General features: G+C 31.1%; 1 protein-coding gene across 4 annotated transcripts; it reads left to right on the top strand.

Moving 5' to 3' along the window:
* Positions 1-683: 683 nt before the first annotated feature.
* Positions 684-16,860, top strand: LOC119834613 (hrp65 protein-like). Of its 4 annotated transcripts, XR_005288007.1 has the most exons (14): positions 684-851; positions 963-1,137; positions 2,045-2,359; positions 2,456-2,707; positions 2,877-3,107; positions 3,193-3,494; positions 3,579-3,687; positions 3,777-3,931; positions 4,355-4,577; positions 4,849-4,914; positions 14,396-14,434; positions 15,284-15,342; positions 15,845-16,521; positions 16,843-16,860. XR_005288007.1 is itself a non-coding variant. In XM_038359021.1 (11 exons), the coding sequence occupies exons 2-11, from the start codon at positions 964-966 to the stop codon at positions 8,236-8,238; spliced, it is 1,947 nt and encodes a 648-aa protein (XP_038214949.1). In that variant the 5' UTR covers positions 684-851; position 963; the 3' UTR covers positions 8,239-9,164. The 4 variants fall into 4 exon arrangements, 3 of the variants coding, with proteins under 3 accessions (XP_038214949.1, XP_038214950.1, XP_038214951.1); XM_038359021.1 differs by lacking the exons at positions 14,396-14,434; positions 15,284-15,342; positions 15,845-16,521; positions 16,843-16,860 and adding an exon at positions 8,119-9,164; XM_038359022.1 differs by lacking the exons at positions 14,396-14,434; positions 15,284-15,342; positions 15,845-16,521; positions 16,843-16,860 and adding an exon at positions 8,119-9,164 and having other exon boundaries at positions 684-855.
* The last annotated feature ends 165 nt before the right edge of the window (positions 16,861-17,025 follow it).

The following is a 17,025-nucleotide window of genomic DNA, read 5'->3' as shown; positions in this document are numbered from 1 at the left end:
TAATCCAGATTAATCTAAGTGATGTGCACATAGATTATACACTTATATACGATGTGCATGTGTTACCGATTTAACATGTAGTCTGTACAATCATTTTTCATATAAATAAAAGGATCATCACCGTCCCCTTTACTTTTAAAAGTATTATAATAAAAGTTATTTTGCAAGTCTAAATAACACTTTCATAATAATAATACATGTAAAAACGTAGATAAAAAGATAAACGAGAACAGCAACTTCCAACTTATAATTTTTATTACTATCATCAGTTAATTGCTTTAGTTGTAGGTACTTCAGATTAATTAATAAACTAGGGTTAATATTTTTGCGAATAACTAATGTTTTAATCCATGCCATTAGTCCTTCAATCACACTCTTCGTCATTATTTCATGATTTGACTAAAGCAATATATTTTTTAATGATTTTACAATAGATCATAACAAATATTCTTTGAAAGCTTCATTAAACACAAATATTTTTATTTGAAATTTTTTTCTAAGAACTAAAATAATATTAATTATTAGGCAACTAACAACTTATATCCTAAAAGACGCGTCATCATGCATCTTGCTGGACTCCCAAATATTCTGGAATTTGAATAGACTGCTTTAAAACAACCATTTCTGCCAACATGATAATACGCTTGTCTTTCCTGTTTGATCCGCTACTTCCGCTGTGTCGCCATTTTAAGTTTCACTTTATCTCGGTCTGTGTCACTACGTGCGTCTCGGCGAAGTGGTGAAACGCATACTAAAGATTTAATATACCATTTAATAAAATTTATCTTTTAATTAAGCATTTTGTACATATTAAGGAGAAAAGTTCATTTTTAATCAAGTTATAGAATTGGGTATGTAAGTTATCATTGATTCTTGTATTTTATATGCGGCCACTGTGGATTTCGCATTATGGCGTCCCGTTAATTTAATAGCATCACTATAATATTGAAACTTTTTTACAGTATGCAAATGCAAGCAATGAATCATTACGGAAACAGAGGATTTGGAGGGCCACCTCAACCTCAGAGGCAGGGTGGACGACGTGGTAATAATAGAGGCGGCTTTCGGAACAACTCGAGGTTTGAACATAATCAAAGAAATCACAATCAGCAAGGAGGTCAACGTCCGAATAATGAGGTCAGTGCCATGGTTTTAAAAGACACCAGTTAAAACGGTATTTAATATAAAATGTTTTTCATAAAAATTATACATTATTGGTGACAGGTACCATTGGTACCATAGGGATTTCGTACCAGTTTTTCGTAGTCCTTTTCCGCCATCTTGTTTGCGATGCTATACGAATCTCACGTTACAATTTATTTACGTTTCATGAATTTGCTAATATGGCAAACTACATTTGCACTTAGTAGACATATTCCGAATTCACTGTTACACTTTGTGTAAAAAATTACACGATGACATAGCCGACACTGATACTTTTTATTATTAAATGATGATGTGTCAAAGTTTTATGTATGTTTTTACGAATTATCCAGAAGTAATCTATAATAATTCGGTACTCACGTTCAGGAGACGGGATGGCTGTTTTTCATACATATGTTTAAAACTTATCAATTAATCCAACTTTTTAGGCCATTTCATTAGGGAGCATAAGTGTATTATATATTTTGTTGCTTCTTAAGATGTGTGTATGTTTTTTAGATATATTAATAAGTAAGAGCAAGAATCTTTTCTATTCATTTAAAACAAATACATTTACAATTGATTAAAGTAGGAATGCTATCAACATTTTTTTATGTGACAATTTGTGAAATTTACTTTATTTTTCCTGACTTATGAAAATGTTGCTACTAACATTGACAGCTTAAATAGGATTATTTATTAGTTTGAATTACAGCTTTGATATAGTAGTATGGCAATATGACAATCCTATTAATTACATTATTAATTGCATAGTATCATGTTTGCTTAACTTACCTCGTCTAACTAAATTAATTGAAACATATTTATTAAATGCCTTATTCCGATTATACAATCCCAAAGCATATTTTGGGATTGTATCATAAGTTATTATTCTTTACAGCCACCTAAACCGGTTCAACAAGATAAACCACAACAACCCCCACCTGCACAAACTCCAAAGGAAAAGGAGATTGTACCGCAACCAAACCAACAAGTACAGCCACCACAACAGAAGCAACAGCAAACACAACAACAACAACAACCGCAACAACAACAACAACAACAGAACAAGCCACAGCCCCAGCAACCACAACAACAGCAACAACCACCAAAACCAATGCAAACTAATACATTGAATCAAGATTCTAAAGATAATGTGGATAAGAGTATAACAAATGAGCCAAAGAACCAAAATAATCAACAACCATTCCAAAAGGTATGGATACCAACAAATTACTATTTTTGATTTTAATTTCATGCTAAAAAGGTAAAATTTGTTAATGAGAAAATTATAATAATATTTAATTTTTAGAATGTCAATGGGAACTTTGGTGGCCCAAATAAGCAAGGTGGTACCTGGAGCCAAGGTAATCCTGCAAACAAAATGGGTGGTAACTTTGGTAATCGAGGCCCAAGAGACTTTGGACCAAAGGGACCAGGAGGCCCAGGAGGTCCAGGAATGGGAGGGCCAGGCCATCAAGGGGGGCCAGGGCCTATGCGTAACCAACAGAGGAATAACAGCCGGGCTGGTCAACATGATGGGGGCAAAACAGTGCAAAGAGAGGTAAAAATGATTATGATACAATATGTATACTAATTTTTTTCCCCTTCTACTTGCTTTTAGTGTAACTGTTTATGAAGCTGTACTTAATTTTTTTTTGCTTTGTTACACTTCTTACTATTTATATTCTGTTTTTTTTGTAGTATAATTACTTTTGACTAATTTGATATAGTTTGTCCAGGAACAAATGTTAGCCAACAAATTGAAAGAACTAATGGGCCCATTGACTGATTTGCCAACAATTGAACAAACTGAGGTCAAATTTAATGGAAGGAGTAGATTATACATTGGTAATCTTAGCAATGATGTATCAGAAGAAGAGATACTGAATATGTTCGGACAATTTGGAGAAACGGCTGAATTATTTATTAACAAAGATAAAAACTTTGGATTTATTAAAATGGTATGTATATGTGAATTAATTTATACATTTCACCACTATTTCTTTTGGAATTGATCTCATCTAATAATTTTGATCTTATTTTAAGGACTACAGAGTTAATGCAGAGAAAGCCAAGCGGGAATTAGATGGTAAAATGAAGAATGGCAGAGCGATGCGCGTTAGGTTTGCGCCTCATAACAGTGCGGTCCGCGTAAAGAATTTACCGCCGTTTGTTTCTAATGAACTTCTGTATAAGGCATTTGAAATTTTCGGCAAAATTGAAAGAGCGTTCGTGAGAGTAGATGAAAGAGGAAAGACATTAGGAGAAGGCATTGTAGAGTTTGCGCGTAAACCCAGTGCATTGGCGGCAATTAGGAATTGCTCTGAGAAGTGCTTCTTCCTCACGTCGTAAGTTTATTTTAAAGTAAATTTTAATCATTTAATTCATATGATTAAAGTATTTATTGAATTACAATATGAAATTTTTTATAGGTCGCTACGCCCAGTTATTGTAGAAAATTTAGAAGAGCCAGATGAATTTGATGGTTACCCAGAAAAGAATATTCCCAAGAAGCACCCAGAATTCTTAAAAGCGCGTGAGGTAAGAGATTATTTGTTAAATTGATTATTTATCAAATTGAATTTCGTATTTATTTTAAGAACTTTATATAAATCTTTTTTATTTAACAGATGGGCCCACGATTTTCTGAAGCGGGCAGTTTTGAGCATGAGTATGGTACAAGATGGAAGCAGTTACATGAGCTTCACAAACAAAAAGAAGAGGCTCTTAAAAAAGAATTGGCTGCAGAGGAGGAGAAGCTTGAAGCACAAATGGAATATGCTAAGTGAGTCATTCATTAATATCTTTATGGAAATTTTAAATTATTCATTCACTCTACTTTATAAGTATTGTTTAAAGTATCAACTAGTAAAAAATTTTAACTTTCTAGTGTGATAGAGTTTTCTTGTATACAATCATAAAATTTGGGTTCAGGTTTGTGTTGTTTGTTTTTCTCACATTATTTGTGAAAGTGATGAATGACTCTCATAATGTATCCAATTTCAACTTTATTTTTAAAGTACAGCCAATTTGTCTTATTGTCTTTTAACATTGGCTGGAGTGCTTAAAAAAATATTCAATTTTTAAATTACTGTCCATTGATAATTCCGACAAAATGATGAGTATACTCGGGCACGTTAAGCCGTCGGGCAGCGAGGTACTAGATCTGTGTAAGAGCGGTGGCGCGGTGTGGCGTGGTGTGGCGCAGGTACGAGCACGAGACGGAGCTGCTGCGCGAGCAGCTGCGCGCGCGCGAGCAGGACCGCGAGCGGCAGAAGCGCAGCTGGGAGATGGCGGAGCGCGCGGCGGACGAGCGGCGCGAGGCGGAGCGCGCGCAGCTGCTGCGCCACGAGGAGGAGCTGGCGCAGCGCATGCGCCACCAGGACGACGAGCTGCGCCGCCGCCAGCAGGAGAACACGCTCTTCGTGCAGGTGATACACTAAATGATTTTCAAATCCCATCGTCTACACGACATGTGTGAGCCATTTGAATGCCAGCCCCAGCCCCAGGTGAAATGAAATGCAGCATAGACATTTAAAACTATATTACATTAACAACAATTAAGACAAAGAAAGGAGTAAATGGCCTAAATATTGGTTTTTAAAGAAATTAAAATATTTCTTCGATTTAAATTTAGACAGGCAGGTAAAACTTATATAAATTAATCGATAAAGCTATTTAACTTAAGATTAATATTTACAGGCACAAAGGCTGAATTCAATGCTGGACCGTCAAGAACAAGGCATGTTTGATCATCAGCAACCAATGGTAAGTACAAATTTATAACACAGTGAAACTTACTTTTTAATGATTATGCTTTCTACTTTTTTACAAAAATTTTATCAAACAGGTATGTCTTGAATTTGTTATTCTATAACTTCATCTTGCCATAAATACCACTTGAAAAGCAAATCTTACTTATCCACTCAACTTGAACTATTTAAACATGAAAAGCCGAATGTGGTATTTTTAGAGCTATTGATGTGAGTCTGAAGATTATTATTTAATAATAATCTCTAATACGTATGAATAAATGCACTTTATCCGTTGCTGTATTTGATAGATTACCAGTAAATTGTAAAGGGCTTGAATTTCGTCAATATTTTTCCATGGCACATATTTGTGATGTTTTATTTAAACTATAAAAATGCATAAAACTGAAATGAATACTTATGCCATATACTCGTATATTCTGTCGTCAAGCTGTTGAAAATTAACCTAAGTTATAATTTACTTACACATGTTATTAATATATGAATTCTTATTATACTTTCGCTACAGCCGCAGACTTGTGTCGATTTCCACAATGTATATAGATACTATTTTCTGGGTATAATAGTCTTATTACAACATACTTATATATCATTGATTAAGTCTCAAAACGCAACGATTTCAAATTCATATTGTAGAAAGTCAACCATGATGTACAAAACCTTTAATAATCTATAATTCAGCACTATATGGGTGATATAACTACTTAGCATCGCTATAGTTGGACTTTACGAAACTAAAAACAACACTACAAAAGTATAGACCAGGTTTAGATTATATACCGAAATTGTAATTTACGATATAAAATTGTATTTAGCTACATTTTATTGTATAATTGCTATTTAATTTTGAATTTTATTTATGTGAATGGATATGTTATATCATTATCTTTCATAAATTGCTAGTTGGAACTTCCAATGAATTCGTCGCTTACCAAAATTTTTGTGTGTGATGTATGTGCTGCTCCAAACAATTCTCCTTCAAAATTCTCAATCATTAGTAATTATTAGAAGAGATATATTTTTTATTAATCTGACCTTTTCTAATTACTATTAGTTAGTCGCAGTAATGAGCGATTATTATCCGTCACTATCTTCCGTATGCAATATTTCTGCCGAAGTCGTCCGCGGCTCGACAGCTTCTATCCTTGCATTTTTGTCTTACAGATTTAGAAGTACAGATTTAGAAGTACGTAAAATTTCGCTTTATTTTAGGAACATGTTTATTCGTGTTTGATTTGCGTTCGAAGTGTCAAGATTTTTAAATAAAGGAGGGTGGTTCTTTGTTTCAAGTTCCAACTATATTTTTTTTATATGCCGTTCTCAAAACTATAAAAATTATTTTTTTAAAACTTAATTGACCATTGTTTATATCAGTTTCATTAAGTAGATATATTGATCCGCTACAGTATATATTATTATTGATGTTATTTTTACGTCTTTGCGTTATTGTTGAATTTCAGTTCAAAATGGTCTAAAATTTCTCAAAATAAAAATGTTTTGACACCCTGACAGTTAATTTACATTATTTATTTCGAAAAGCTAGCCTTTTACTATAGCTTTACAGTTCGTTTTATTGGCTCTAATCTATTGGGTTTATTATTATCGAACGTATATCTGAAATTGCAATCGTGAATTATGTGGAGTTTGGAAAAACATATTGTTTGTTAAACTGTTAAACGGAGATTCGCCCGCGTGGTTGAAAGAATATTCCCACAGAAATGGAATGTTCTACCGAGGTAAAAAGTAGCCTATATCGGTGTCTAGCCTCCAAACTATCTCCCACGCATAAAGTTCATATCATAAAATCGCTTCGTTGCGACGTGAAAGAAAAACAAAAACGTGCAATTAAATAAGGATTACATATTAATTAACTATCTTTTTGTCATACCACGAGAGCATCTCTGTGTACTGTTTCAATTTGTTTTACCGTGTTCACATTCAAAACGAAACATTTTTAAACTGTATTGTAATGAAGTAAAGCAGACAAGTATATGCTTTTTTCTCTAATGTAGATAATATGAAATTAAAAAAAAAAACCAAATTGCACCATCCTTATACTAGAATATAAAATGTTTGTTAGGAACTCGCAATAATTTTTATAAGTTGACTAATAATTGTACATTAAACCTACTCTCTATTCCTTACATTTAATGTAAAATACAATCAAAGCATCCACATGATATGGATTCATTGACAATAAAAATCATCGGCGAAGAAATACTCACAGTACAACTTAACTTTTATCTATACAAATGATTATATGAATATATATTTCATCAGAAGATACTATTGTTTAAGCCTTTTTACACATTGAATCGGTGATCTATTAAATATAGTTAACATATAAATTGCTTAGGCAAACAACATTATTATATATTTATTATAACCTGACCTAAGATATAAAAAACATTATTGCAATATGTTTCTCACATGGATTAAAGTAATTATCGAAAATTATCTGTATATTAATTTTATACAGCATGACATAATCAATAACCACTGCAGTGCAAATTATGTAAATAATACAATTTTTGGTGTTGCAATATGAAGATTATTATAATTCAAGGGGTTGCCAACATTGATCTTCGCTCTTATGATATGCACATCTACGTATTGGATTTTTATGTGTCGGGTTTCTGACTTACGATTTATTTAAAGAGCTTCTTATTTATTTTGTATCGAAATAAAAAGTGAAACTCGAATCGATCATCTTTTAAGTCCACGTAAGGGAACATATACATCGAGTTCTTCATTTGGGTTTTAGATAGGTATTATATTATTCTAAGGTGTGTTATGGTGATTGATATTTACATACAGAGTTAAAACCATGTGGTTAATTTATATAAATTGTGGGACTTGCAATAAAACGCCTAGCAAGCAATTTCATTAAAGCAGTGATTTCTATCACTCGGTCATTAAAACCTATTTATTAATTAGGTTTTCTTTGTCTGGGGATATTGGGCCTTACAATTAATTTTTTTATCGAATAAAAAGGAAATATATATAGTAGTTTAAATAGCAATACAAATGCTTTGTAGGCGTGATTTTTGGCAACCCCTATGTCGTCATTTTTATTAGCAAACGTCCATCGCCTACGGTACATGTGTTTTGCGCATTATGGGTCAAAGGTGTTTTTTTTAAATAATAATATAGTTTGTTGGTCACTTAGAATTGCCACTTTTATGATTGCTCACTTTAGGACGGAGGCTTCAGAGAGCAGTACGACATGCAACGTGGAGGTTATGACGACATGCCGCAGAACCGTGTTTGGGAAGGACGCCAAATGGACGATTATCCGAATAAACGTCGTCGTTTCTAAATATTTTTACTATAATCACGACACACGTCTGTGCGAAGGCACTCTCTCGTTTGTTAGGGAAGTTTTAGTTAGGAACAAATAAGGGGTGACAATTTTATCTATAATTATATAATTAGAATTACTATTTTAAACTAATTAACTCGGTCCCATTATTTGCACTAACCTAAGGCTTCACTACAAACCATATTAAAATAATTTAGGCAATCTAAGCAATTAAGCACTAAAACTTATTATAGAATTTATACTTAAAATTAATTATCAAAATTAGAAAAAAACATAGTACGATAATTAATTACAAGGTTTTTAGCTCTAAATCCCGTTTCTTAATCAAGCCAAATATTAAAATGTCGCAGTTTTTACACGCAACTTCATACTTCGTTATCTAAACACACTGTCCTGTTATCCAGTATCGTATCATTGTATTCTATTTATTACAAAAACTGTTATATACAAACTGAAATCACTTTCTTACTTGGTAGTCATTATTTTGGGTATTTTCACAAGATGGGTTCTACAAATTTTAATAGAATGTTCATCAAATTAGGCTTTATCATAATCATAGAAAATAATCTGTTCACTTAAAAGTATTGCGAACAAAAACTTTCAACATGGTCTAGCCTTAATTCATTAAAATAAATTGACCGATGTGGCACATGCGTTAAAAATAATTTTCGCAGGATTTCTAATACAATTTATTTCATACAATTTATTCCGATAAATTTGTAACGTAAGATCATCGTAGACTCTAGTGTAGACATAAGAGTTTTGCAGTTTGAATGATTTGAGTATAAGTGAAAAGAAATTTAATTGTGAGATTTAGGATTGAGTGAAAGATTTAAGATTTAGAGAATATTTATTTGAGTACACTGAATTACTATGTAATTTGTTTTTTTGCGTAATTAATAAATAACTTTACTATATACATATTTATCTTGTTCTTTTAATGGCCCTATTAGTTTTTCGTTAAATTATATTTAAATAACCAAATTATAAATGGGAAAATAAACATTAGAAGAAGTTTAATTAAATTTTCTTTTTTGCTTGTAAACATCCTATATTATAGGTACCCATATAAAATGAGGATAGGAGAATTCCAACCGCTTATTTTTAATTGTATTCAACATTTAGATGTGTTTTTATGGTTTATATCTCATTATTGGGACGTTTTATCTTAATAGATGTTATTTTGAATATCCAATAATATCAAAAGGCCAATATTATTCTTTGTGGTCCTTGGTGATTATTGGCTCTTGATTATAATATAGCAGTGTTAAAGTATCGATAAAAAAAACTTGTATTACATATGATGAAACGGTCGCAATATCACAATGCCTAATAGGTTCTATAGCTATCTGACTCTATTGCAATTTTTATGCAGCAATATTCCACATCTCTCCGCTTTCCTACATTGTCAGATAAGCGAAAAATTGTAATTGCATGCGATTCTCTTATCGGTTTTATATACTTTCTAATAAGTACCTTATACCCTATATACTTGTAGTAAGAAAACAAGAACTCTTAAATTATGGTGAGTTATATAACATTTCTTTAAATCATTTATATTTATTATAGATAAATATGTTATCTATAATATAATATTGATTTTGTGAATATAGGATTCAAAAAAGAATCTGTGCAATAAACAAAGGAAAGCATAAAAATATGTCTTCTGATGTTATTATCGTGAAAGTAAAAGAGTCACCACGGCTTACTTTCCACTGACTTCAAGAAAAGGAGGGTTTTATAAATACGGCGATATTTTTTTGTCTGTTACCTAATAACCTTTTACCGGGTCAACTGATATTTGTTTTTTTTTTTAAAGATGGTGCCTCCTATGTGGTCTCATTTAAATGGAACTAGACCATTCTGACAAATTGTAAGTCGTTTGACAATTTTAATTTTTTGCTAAAACTACAAAAAAAAAAAATGTATTCTTTGCTCTCAGAATCTTTTATTAATATATTTTAGAGCTGAAAAGCCGCTTGCATTTGGATTAAAATTGGTAATGTGACTTTATCCTATTCAATTGGTGAGTATATGTATCTACTGCACAAACTAAAAGAATAAAATAGACGAACACGTTGAAATGGAGATGCCAACTGATTATTTCAATGTGTGCGTGTGGTTCTCACCTACCAGGTCTTATAGTATTTATAGACATTACACACACCTTTTTTAAATTCTCAAAAGCAAGGCAAAATAATTTGGGCAAAGGATAAAAATTAATGCCAACACGAACATGGTGTATGTTGCGTTCCTAGGCTAATAAAAAGACAAACTAAGTTTTGTTGAAGTAAATGGGATACTTTTAACTGCTAAATACAATTGAAATGGAAATAAGACCTGCGTGCTCGCTCGCGGCTCGCAGGAAGAACGAATTGCGAAATAGTATTATTGTGCAACTTATGGATAGAAAATTTGTATATTTAACTCAATACTCTACTAAGAGTTGCAGTAGAATAAAATTCAATTCCAATAATAAAATTTCAACAAGGATAGTGCATTTCATACCAATTTGGTATTGTTAAAGTAAAATATCCAACGCAATTTATTGTTTATTAAGTTATGTTTATATGGTGGGCGTAATTATTTTTATATTTGCTCTCAGAAAATACTACACCGGAATATCGTATCTGTCTGCATCGAATTTTTTTGTGTTCAGAGGTTTTTGTATTGCATTTTAAATTATCTTCAACGCATCTGTTTGCATATCATATGTTATCTTGGTCGTTTAAATAACCACAGGTCCCTATATCGTATGTAAATTACTATAAACCCTAAGCATTATCCGAATCCTTCAACAACAACCATAAAATCAGATGCAACTGGGGCTAAGTAGGTAGGAATATCTTATTGTTTGTGCGTCAATCACAATGACAAAATTATAAGAAGATTTTCACATAACTATATATTACGATGAAAGACCAATATAATGTTCAAAATATAGAGTACATTATGTTTGAAAAAAAAAATTGATCTCTATATGGTAGGGTAGGTAGGTAGTTTAAAATGAAATGCGGTTATTAATTAGGTTTTTTAAGTTTTTATTTAGGTTGTTTGGACGTGAATAAATAAATAAATAAATAAATGTATTTGCTTAAGAGAGTCACAGTAATCTTAATAAAAGTAGCGGTTATTATAATTCAAACCCGTATTATATTTAATGCAATAAACGTAACGTACAAAGTTCACCGTGCATAATGTACTCGTATAAACAATACTGTGCATTAATAATTTGTTTATCTGAACATACTTTATTTGATATAACAGCAAATTTCCCATATAACCTCAAAATTTATGCATAAAATTTAAAATAACCAAGTCTGTGGTTTTGAAAATGTTTCTTTGTTATTAGTTGCACGTGTATGTTTTTATGTAACGGACTTGATTAGTTACGTTTTTACTCACTTTAAAAGGATAGCTTTAAATCAAACTTAGTACACGTATCTACAACATATGTTAGAAGCATCGTTGGCAATGCAATAATTTCATGAATTGACCTAATTTCCCTGCTTCAAAAAATTCTATCATCAAAGCGGGGTTTTTTTAACACATCCTCAACAAACAACAGTCGAAAAATCTGACTTAAAAATATGTCTTTTTTCGTATGTGGACTTTTTGTTAGTTGTAGGTAACGCTGATTACGGATTGTGTAACTAAATTTTAAAGGAATTTTCGTTTGTAAATTAAGAGACTTTTTCGACATTCAGTTAAAAGAGATTTAAATTTTAAACATATTTAAATGAAGCGCTGTGTTTCAAATGTAAAAAATTAATTTCCACCAAACTTAAACAAAAAGCTAAAAACTAGCATTCCACCAGAAAATTCGACAAGACATAGGTAGTAAATTGAATTGAATTTAACTGAATTGAATTCAACTTTATTCGTGTTGCTTTTCCCGTAAAATGAAAAAATTATGAAAAATTAAATGAATATCATATAAACAAAAATAGTTTTGAGAATTTTCCCAATTTGAAAAGGATGTTTTTACGGTGGAATTCCTCAACATTTTTTAATTTTATTAATTTGTGTTGATTTTTCAGCGCCTCGAAATTGACCGTGTTAATTTTGGTGGTCAATACAAAAATACAAATAACGGTACTATGTCGCAGTCGAAATAATAAAAATGAAAGTTGAATAGTGATGTTTCTTATATCAGTCACAAAATGCGGTTTGTTTCTCCTGCACTATCATTTTTGTTATATTTTTTTATTTATTTCTCCTGTAAAAGTCCTGCTGAAGTTATAAAGAATTCAAAATATAAAATAGTGTTTTTATCTCTTTTCTCTGTATCGTATATTAAATTTCGTGTTACGATGGTAATTACCATACTCCTCGACGACCTGTTTCTAATATCACAATATTGCTAATTTTTGGGTCTTCTGGCGTTACATTGCCCAAACTTTCCAACTTTCCATCTTCTTTATACAACTACTTATATTTCAAATATGAAGTTGTAATAAATATGTCAATATTTGCCGTTATATAATACAATTATTCTACGTTCCTTATCCCCTTTTTTATTTGTTTCTGTATTCTTGGATCTCATTGTCAGTTTTAACACTAAATATCCAGAGTGTATCGACAAACGATTGCTGCTTTAGAACATTGGCACATTTTTTTCACTTTAGCTAGTTCCGCGAGCATAATACATTTTGAATTCAATATCGAGTCTCCAAGGAAGACAAGACAACACAGAAGAATTACAGTTAATAGTCACGAAGGAAATTTTTCTACGGCTAAACTTAAATGTGGTGCCCGTTTCTTGTATACAACAAAGAAGCACGTGCTAAATAAATATTAGTGGTAAGTTGAAAATTGCAAAGATGGTGATAAGAACTTTTTTCATTAAAGAATGCTAATAAAATGGTGGTTTAATTAGCACGTAGAAACTTATCTTTACGAGATCGATAGTAATAAATTAATGTTATGACATTAATTTACAGCAACTAGTAGGATGGACGATAAAAAATATGTGTCGTCTCCATCTGTAAAACACCATTTAATATAAGGCCAAATCTACTATTAGTTCTTCATTCTTTATTGAAATAGAAATTTTCTTAAATATAATGCGATGGTCAGCTGTTGCTATTTGATTCGTATTAGAATAAATACCTTATTGGTATAAATCATTAAAAAACTGTTTATAAACCTGAATTATCGCTTAAGGTGTGTTATCACTTGAAGAAAAATGGATGAGGAAGGCAAGATATTTCTTACTATACCTATATTAAGTCCCAAAAACACATTTGGCCGTAGGTATATGCTGGGTTAATTGGTCGGAGTTAATGAACGTGTAAAATGCATTTTAACAACACTTAAATGGATAGAGTATGCGCATAAAACTGCATAATATATAGCCGAGCAGGGTTGGCAGCGCCCGCTTTGAACAAATCTTTTTACGTTTGGGAGTGGGCACATAGTTGTCATAATATAGGATAACTTGATATTTATAGTTTTGTTCATAGCAGGCAGCACATGTAGAATGACCACACCCGTTCATGATTCCCTGTAGCGAGTTAATCTACTGAATCTAGAAACGTATAGAACCTATTGTGTGTCAACTGTATTTAATCGACGTTTCGCTGCCTTCTCGTCGCGCCCTTTGTGTATTTGGGATTTAATACGGTGTCAGATTTACATGTCGTCTCATAAAACTAATTGCTAACAATTAGTTATGTTAAAAAAGCAAGGTACCTACCTATGTGCAATAAAATGTTATTTTGGCCACTATAGTGGAGTATTTACATACTTCTGGGCACGAAGGGAGTGAAGGGACTGTGTTTATTAAAGTTTACCTCTCTGATAATTATGGTTCACGATATCTAATTTATTTCCTCCAGTTAAAAAAAAAAATATTTTAATTTACTTTTATTGAAAATGATACCTAGTTTGATCCAACCAATGATCAACAATTAAGAAGTTTTCTAGAAAAATTATTTTTTAAACGGTTTTCAGTTATCAATGGTTTACTTAGCCAAAACGTTATGAACCTAAAACCATACATTTTTAGAATTTGTTTTAATATTATTATGAGATTGATCACATGATTTATACTACATTATTGGAGTTTGAAAAAGAGTTCTCATTTGTAGTTTCATTTATCATTTTAAATCTGGAGTGGGCATTTTATTTTAATATTTTATATATTTTACAGGTATCGGTGTTTAGCTAGAGACGTTTCTGGATTTCAAAGGTACGTCTTATTGTAATTTATTGTTACAGAAACTGTTTTTGTTATGTTTAATTTTCGTTGGGCATTTTAACCATGGTGTACGCAAACAAATTCAGAGTGCTAGTGGTCCCATTTTGAAAATCAACGGAAATTAGTAAGAAGCGATATTAAAGAGAGTCGAAAAACATGTAGAAATGCAATATATGATATTTCTCTGTGGCAATAATGTCAATATTTTTAGTCATTTTATTCACACTAAGCAGAGTCGTTCATCTTTGGTAATTGAAACGGAAATAACATTAAAAACATATAAGTACATAACATTGTAGAGATATTTATTTTACTTGACCAAAATCAATTGGTATTGTGTTTATATGATTTTGAAATATCCCTGTGCCAATTACAGTACATGTAGAAATGTTGATTAATTATTATTAACTTTCTCCCATCATTAAAAAAAAGAACAACTTACATAGAATTAAAGGTAAAACCAAGCTGTTTAATATAAAACACGTTTGGTATCTGTACACAGCCTTTCATGAACCGGGTCAAATGTGTTCAATGACCTTTTATTACGATTTTAAAGTATACGTTAAATACTATCAAGTGGTTTCATTTCTTTAATTTTTTACTGTTTGTTTTTGTTGGTGCATTTTTTATTATTATTGTTACTTTGAAATAATTTTTGTATATAAATGTTTAATTATTAAATATGTGCCAAAGTAAATTAAAATGTTAATAATATTAAATTATTATAAATAATAAAATACCCGACTCGATTTAGTCTGGTCTTAACTAGTCAAGCCCTTTGATAAGATACTAATATTATTCAGGTTAATAAAAATAAATCAGTATTTCTTTATTTTGCAGTGGCTCGCAAAGACAACGATCGCACACCTCATAGCTTCAACGTATCCCTGTTGTATGCGGTACGTTTCACATGCTATTTATTTTCAATACGGCTGATGTATCTTGGCGAGTATGAAGTTCCCTGCGTAATAACTCTTTTTAGGAGCCAAATGGTTGGCACGAGGCGACGACTACACGATTGTACTATCGCGAAATATCGCAGAGCCTATGTTCGGACTCGCCTAATTACGTCGGCCGTATTGTAATTAATTAATTGATTAACTTATTTATAAACATGATGAATCCTTTTCATTTTGTCTTCTTTTCCCGTCGGATAAATGATGACGTACAAAACAAATAAACTCTGATATTACAACAAACAGCTATCTATAAAGTAAATAAAATTTAATTTGAATTAATTGTATCTACTTTCGTATAAAACATCTCATTTGCTTTTCAACGAAATATTTTCCCATAATGTATACTCAACTTTAATGGATGGCTGTTATGTTCCAATTATGTTTATGATCTTTTAAATATTTATGCCTTAAAAATTTTTGGTAATCATATTTTTCGTTTCAGGAGCGGTTGAAAATTATTAGACGTGAAAGGGGAAGAAATTTCAATGTTAAACTCTTGAGCTTGAAGAATGTATTTACTGTGTTCTTAGCTCCGGAATCGTTAGTCCTCAAAATATACTAAAAATAATATTTGATGTGTAATTCATAACTCTTAATAAATAGCAAGAATATCTAATTTAAAAAACTATATGTGTGAAGCAACTGATATAAAATATTAAATATAATATTTTAAAATATCTTACATTTCGATGAATTAATCTTATTCTAATGCATAGTGTGCGTAACATAATTTAACAAGTTAGAATTTTAACAATATTTGTACCGTCGATGTAAAGTTAACTGATTATGACAACACATTAAAACTTGTGAGTCATAAATTTACACAAAATTTATAGTAATTTTTATATTCTCTAAGCACATTGTGTAATATGTAACACTTTGCTGTAGCATAACTTGTTCATTAAATTTTTAAATTTTCATTCTGTTTTAGTTTAGTTTTCGTGGTATTTATAGTTATATAACATTTTATTATAATGTTAGTTATTCCTTACCCTTAAAACTAAACGAAACCTTAATACTAGGAAACAATATCTCTTTTAACATTAAATACAACAGATCAAAACCCCTCCCTTCAAAATTCTGCACCTTCGGAGTTAAGAGCGCTATCAGTTAGAACTGGTGAGTTAAAATTGGATTTTCTAAAAAAATAGGCTTGTTTTACTGATAATGCACTACTTGATCATACTTTGACGTAAAACTTCATACATTTGCCAGTTAAACTAAACTGTCAGAAAAGCTACTGACAGAGCGTATCAACAAGTTGTGAAACCGTCCTTTGGTATGGTATATTTCCTATGATGATATTTTATAACTTTTTGTCTTCTTTTCCCGACTGAAGCATAATGACGCAATTAATATAAATCTGATATTTTTTTCTAAGTAAATTTGATAAACTTATAATTATTGGAAGTCAAAGATGTGTTTTGTTCTTTGTTGCAGGCAAAAAGTGACGCAAAAGAAAAATATTTAGGCATCATATCTGCAGCCCTCTGCCGTAGGGTGTTTATGTGATTTATAATGAAAATTGTTATTATTAGTTAAAGAGTCTGTCTAAACTATAACTGTTAATTATGAAGTAAGTTAATATTTTATTATTTAGTAGCTATTTTTATTTATAAGTTC

This window comes from Zerene cesonia, chromosome 19 (assembly GCF_012273895.1).
Source record: "Zerene cesonia ecotype Mississippi chromosome 19, Zerene_cesonia_1.1, whole genome shotgun sequence".
Taxonomy (NCBI): Eukaryota; Metazoa; Arthropoda; class Insecta; order Lepidoptera; family Pieridae; genus Zerene; species Zerene cesonia.
This window is presented reverse-complemented; position numbering and strand designations above follow the sequence as displayed.

Bases quoted from the DNA above. Each gene is read 5' to 3' on its own strand.
- LOC119834613 (XM_038359021.1), top strand. From the start codon at position 964: ATGCAAATGCAAGCAATGAATCATTACGGAAACAGAGGATTTGGAGGG. The intron at 1,138-2,044 runs GTCAGTGCCATG...TATTCTTTACAG, and splicing joins GTCAACGTCCGAATAATGAG to CCACCTAAACCGGTTCAACA. The intron at 2,708-2,876 runs GTAAAAATGATT...AATTTGATATAG, and splicing joins GCAAAACAGTGCAAAGAGAG to TTTGTCCAGGAACAAATGTT.